Genomic DNA, 6000 nt, shown 5'->3' with positions numbered 1-6000 from the left:
CTCAAATATTTAAACACTATAATTACCGTAATTTTTACCTGTAATAAATATTTATGCACTATAATTACAGGAATTTTCAGCTGTGTTAAATATTTAGACTATATAAGTACAATTAATTTTAGTTGTTTTAAATATTTAGAAACAGTAATTATCGTGATTTTTATCTGTGTTAAATACTCAGCACTTTGACTGCCGTAATTTTCAGCTGTGTTAAATATTTCGTCACTAAAAAGTAATTTTTAGCTGCGTTAAATATTTAGGAACTATAATTACCGTGATTTTTAGCTGTGTTAAATATTTAGGCACTATGATTAGTCACTTTTAGCTGGGTTGACCCTGTATGATAATTCTATAATATCTATGACCTATAAAATACAGCAGTTTTGAGCTATATTAGCTATTTGCCATATTTGGTTACTATTAGCTCCGTATTGTATTTTGACACTGTGAAGTTCTGTAATTTTGAGCTGTGTTAACTTTAAATGATAAATAGGCACTGAAAAAAATACAGTTAGTTTGAACTATGTTGTTCAGGCACTGTAGAATACTGCTGGCTCTATATGATTTTCAGTCACTATAAAACACTGTAATGTAGAGATAAGAAAGTTTTGCATTACATTCAGTCACTGCAGAGTACTGTAATTTCCTAAGTTGTAAGTATTAAGCGCGTTGACATGTATACATACATATATAGTATATATATATATATATATATATATATAGTATATATAATGTATATGTGTGTTGGTGTGTGTATGTGTATATATATATATATATATATATATATATATATATATATATATATATATATGTGTGTGTGTGTGTGTGTGTATGTATGTATACATACATATATATATATATATATATATATATATATTATATATCATATATATATATAGATATAAATATATTATAAATATATATATGTGTGTGTAGTGGTGTGTGTGGTGTGCAATGTAATATATATATATATAATATATATATATATATTATATATGTATATATATATATATATATATATATATATATATATATATATATATATATATATATATATATATGCGTTTATCTGTGTGCAGACATACCACAGTGGAAATATAAGCTGGTTATAAATCCTGCTCAATTTCACCTGTAGTTTTCTAAGAAACCTCCAAGTGGACTGATACATAAAGACAGAAGTTTATGTCATAGATTCTAAAGTGATGATACAAAGGAACACGCTGATTATGGAAACCTGATAAGTAGAGAAAATGATGGGGGTTCGGGGGTGGCGGAGGTAGGAGAAGTTAGCTTATTAAGGACTGAGGTCGATGCTCCATTTGCAAATTTCGTTCATGCATGCGTGTGATTGCTAATTCCGGTTTAAACACACGGATTAGATACGTCCACTTGTGATAGCTTACTCTCATTCTCATTAAACGTTGGTTACGCCATTCCATAACTATATTGCGTATATATTCGTATTATCACAACTATGAATCCAACAAACGTTTTCAATGAGTGCCGTGACGTCGCACAGTGAATCTTGCAATTACCCAGCGTAGGGAGACAATCAGTACACCTCACGCAATGCACTGCATGCGCTACTTAATAGGATTCTTTGCAGCGCCCCTTCGGCCCCTAGCTGCAACCCATATCATTGCTTTTACTGTACGTCAGTTCATATTACCTTTATTCCTTCTTGCTATCCATCCTTTCTTAATTAATAATTGCTTCGTAGTGCAACTGCGAAGTCTTCCTCCTGTTACACCTTTCAAACCGTTTTAATCTCAAAACTCAACAGTCTTCGAAATACACGATTTCTTCTCTGTGGCAAAACTTCAGGATTTTCCTTCAGAATCCCTTTTTCGTCACCTACTACGGTGTTCACTCCTCCACAGAAAAGGTTCGCTCTCTTTCTTCTGCCCGATTTTCTTCTGATTCATCGAAGTCTGCTCCGGGAAGTGAATTCCCGAGATGTATGCTAATATTATACCAACAGCGGTTTTTTGGCCATGCTCCTTGCTAAGGTTAGGTTATGTTGAGTCAGATTATAGACTAATTCTGTGATTCGTGAGTGGGAGATCGAACGAGATTATTTCCAAGAAAATTCTGTGGTTACTTTTTGAGATATGGCGTCCCGCTTTTCTCAGGGAAAGGTCTCGTAACTGGTACATATGGGGAAAATGCCTCCTGGTAAGTGTGTTAAGTTGTCTATACCGGCTACTGGACTGTGTAAAACACGCCCTAATATGATGATATCATTTTTTGATATCTGCTGTTTAATCAACACCCAACTTCCCCCAAAAATTTTAATGTTTTTTCCTAATGAAGGCATATTTCGTTACCAAAATCTTATTCTGTTATATACTTGTTGACAAATCGATTATATTTCTTTGTCCATTTCTGTAGGTACAGCTAAAAAACATAAATAAAATTTAAAAAAAGAAATACAGAAATTCCGTATGTGTAAAGTAATCAAGTAGCGCCATGTTGGAAGGTCAAAGTCCACAGGTCCACACCTGGCTTTCTAACCCCCGCCCCCGTCCCCTCCTCCCACACATTACCACACTCAGGGCAAGGTTCTGCTCTGGCATATACCAACCACCAACCAATCTACCATACCATAAGCCATAATCTTATATGTATCTGCGGATCATTTCACTAGACATTTAAGGTAATAAAGTAAAAAACCTGTTTCTTTTTATTAGTTATCGAGGAGATCCCCAGTTTTGGTAGTTGGGGGGCGGGGGGGTTGGGGGGAGGGGGGGGAGTACTAGTGCCATCGGTGTGCCTCTCTTTATGCAGTGTATGCATGACTAAAACTTATTTATCTCCAGTCCCCCTATTGTCCAACCACTCCAATTCCATCTTCTCACCTGGATGGCATTACTACCCTAATATAATTCTTATATTATAATAGTTTATTTGCATTTTTTTCTAATTATTGATTTGTTAACTTATTTTTTTTTAGTAATCTCTTCTTTCTGTATTTTCTATTGCCTTCTCTTACTTCTTCCTTCCAATGAACACCATGATATTCAGTGGTCCCTGTGGTGGGCGAATATGGTTCGTCTTCTGAATAATAATAATAATAATAATAATAATAATAATAATAATAATAATAATAATAATAATAATAATAATAATAATAATAATAGTATTTTTTCTATTCAGATCAACCATTTCAAATCACCTGATAAATTAATTATAAAAGGAAAAGCACATAATATGAACTTTGAAGTAAAACTCTTGTTTAGGTTGGAAGTTGGTTTTATTGTACTCATAGTTATAAATATTCCGGATTTTTCCGCTTCGTTCAAAAAAATATTGCTCCCGTAAAATTGAAAAATCAAGTTAGTAATTACAGAGTGATCGTACGCCTTAATAGGCTTTCTTTCTTCTTTGATATGTGGGTTGGAAATCAGATAGGCTTTTATTTTATATGAGTAGTGATTACAAGACATGATTTTCTCTATAGGAAGTAATCTTTTTCAGGATTGTCTTTTTTTTTTTTTTTTTTTTTTTTTTACAAATTCACTGTTACTACTACGTTACCCTTATCGTGATTTTAATTCATTTTAAAGCCATTTAAGCCATATTATAATTCTTCACTTTAGAACCATTTCAGCCGTATCGCCAGCATGTCTTTGCCAGCGTCTGTCGTCTGATCTTCCATTATCACAACCTCAGGAACAGCGTCCATTACTCGAAGGTGATTCCTGCAGCTCTCTGTTCCTCGGCGATCCTCAGGAGTTCGATGACGTGGGCGGGAGTTGGGTGGGGGGTGGGCAGGAAGGGAGACTCGGCACGGAAGCCGTTTTCGTCAGCCACGTACCTCACCTCGACGAAGCCGCTGCCGTCGTCGAGGGGGAACCTGTAAACGGATAATGGTTTCGATGAATTTTTTCCACCTAACTGCTAAACTTGTTTGCGACTAATGATGCGAACCTGATTGATTGATTGATTTACATCATATGTAACATCACAAGCAGATTCATTGGTAACGAAAAGCACAAAACAAATACCTAGACCGTTTTTGAGACTAGCTTATAGGCCTAGGGACGTTCTTGGTTTGAGAGGCCGAGGTCCCCAATTCGATGATAAAGACTCGATTGATTTAGTAATTTACGTCATATATAACATCACAAATAGACTCATTGGTACCGGAAATCACCAAACAAATGCTCGGGGAGACTAGCTTATAGGCCTAGGGACGTTCTTGGTTTGAGAGGCTGAGTGAATATAAGCCTAGGGATAGACCTGATCTGAGAGAGCGGAGACTCCCATCCAGGCCAAGGGAAGCACTCCATATCCCTTACCTGTAGGATCCTTCAATGTTGGACTGCCCCTGGAAGCCCTGCACGCCGGAGGCCTGGGCGGCGATGCCGTTGTCGGCCTCGAAGACGTAGCTGAAAGTCCCGTCTCCGTTATCGGTTCGTTCGTCCCTCGTGATGGCCACGGGATTCGGGAGCAGCTGTTGTGGGGCGGCCAGAGACACGCAGGCCAGGCAGGCAATGATGGCCTGCAGATTTCGTGACAGAGAGAACGAATGAATACGCTTGTAGGAAATGCATGACTGTTTTTACTATCCTAGCTAACGTTGGTCGGTTTTCTGACATTAATTGGTTACTTTGCTAACTGACGTTCATTGGGTTACTTGCTAACTACCATTGACTGGTTTGCTAACTGACAATAGTTAATTTGCTAACAGACATTGATTGGCTAATTATGTAACTGTGATTGATTGGGTGATTATATAACTGACGTTAATCGGCTAATTATATAACTGGGACTGATTGGTTGGCTTGTTAACTGACACTGATTGGTTGTGTTAAGACTGACATTGCATAGGCTGTGGATACCAATGACGAGAATTTATGTATATACCCTTTTACTTATCCCAGACTTCTCCAACATTGCTAAGGCAGATTGCACACAGGACATGCGACAAAAACGCTCTCTCTCTCTCTCTCTCTCTCTCTCTCTCTCTCTTCTCTCTCTCTCTCTCTGCATGCGAAAACAAACCTTTTCAAATTCGAGGAACTTGTGAAAAGCCATAGCAAGGAAAAACCGAAGTTAACTAAAGTATTTTGAGTAAAAGGAAGGTAACCTCCTGGACTGAATAAAAAAGGAAACTAAACGTGGCTTGAAAACTATTAGAAATATTTTGAACAGGTAAAACTCAGAAAAAAGCCGTATAAGAACACCGATTGATCCTCTGGAGAGATAAAAAAAAACTATATAAACTACATCAGACAAACCAGGGTACAAAAACTACCGAAAGCAAACTGCACACGAAACTCACGAGCTTCATGATGACGTGTATCGTAGGACAGCTGTCGAGTTCCACTGGTGGTGAAAGTCCAGGGATCCAATATTTATACCCGACCAGAACCACCCCCTTTTTCTCCTTTCTTCTATTCTTCTCCTCATCACGTGGCAGGAAAAACAAGGTCACTGATACCTTTCCTTTTGCGGTCTTGGCTACGAGATTTTGAAAAGGCGTGTTGGTAGGGCTTCTAAGACCAGGCCTGGCTGACGGCATCTTCGGTTGCATTGGTTTATGTCTGTTGTTTATGGAGTTGAATATTTCTCAAAATTTCGAGAGTTAGACTTTCTCTGAAAAAAAAAGATCACTTTTATTACAATGTGACGTGATGCCGTTGTAAATCTCGGCAAATAAGGAATAATAAGAATATAGTATGCTTCTAAGAATAGTGAAAATCTGTTCAACTTAGCATAAGAAGAATGTATGAAACAGTTTTTTTTTATAAAGGTTGGGATAGGGGAAATTCAAAACAATGGAGACATTGCTGAACTGTAATTTCAAATGTCTATCTTAGGGGCAAAGATTTACTTTTTCTATAACATTTAACAGCAAAATCTGTTTCGTGTTGACAGAATTACAAGGGCGTTTTATCCTAATGAAACGTGCGAAGTAAAGATTCTCGATAATAATTATCTAACAACACACACATTAATATATATATATATATATATATATATATATATATATAT

At 36.6% G+C, this 6000-nt stretch overlaps 1 protein-coding gene across 2 annotated transcripts in view; it reads right to left on the bottom strand.

The window, feature by feature from the left end:
* Positions 1 to 3231: 3231 nt before the first annotated feature.
* The window catches only part of LOC135200423 (cuticle protein AM1159-like), a 41287-nt gene continuing 38518 nt past the window's right edge, over positions 3232 to 6000 (bottom strand). Inside the window, exons 1-3 of one of the 2 annotated variants that reach the window (XM_064229056.1) lie at positions 5288 to 5542; positions 4302 to 4504; positions 3232 to 3856 (exon numbers count right to left, since the gene is read on the bottom strand). In XM_064229056.1, the coding sequence (XP_064085126.1) occupies positions 3685 to 3856; positions 4302 to 4504; positions 5288 to 5539 (627 nt within the window). In that variant the 5' untranslated portion in view covers positions 5540 to 5542 and the 3' untranslated portion in view covers positions 3232 to 3684. Of the gene's footprint in view, positions 3857 to 4301; positions 4505 to 5287; positions 5543 to 6000 lie in introns of those variants that run through there. The other variant, XM_064229057.1, reaches the window with a different exon arrangement.

The sequence above is a fragment of the Macrobrachium nipponense genome, chromosome 26 (genome assembly GCF_015104395.2).
Source record: "Macrobrachium nipponense isolate FS-2020 chromosome 26, ASM1510439v2, whole genome shotgun sequence".
Classification (NCBI taxonomy): domain Eukaryota; kingdom Metazoa; phylum Arthropoda; class Malacostraca; order Decapoda; family Palaemonidae; genus Macrobrachium; species Macrobrachium nipponense.
The sequence above is the reverse complement of the archived record's forward strand: the minus strand, read 5'-3'. Positions and strand labels throughout refer to the sequence as shown.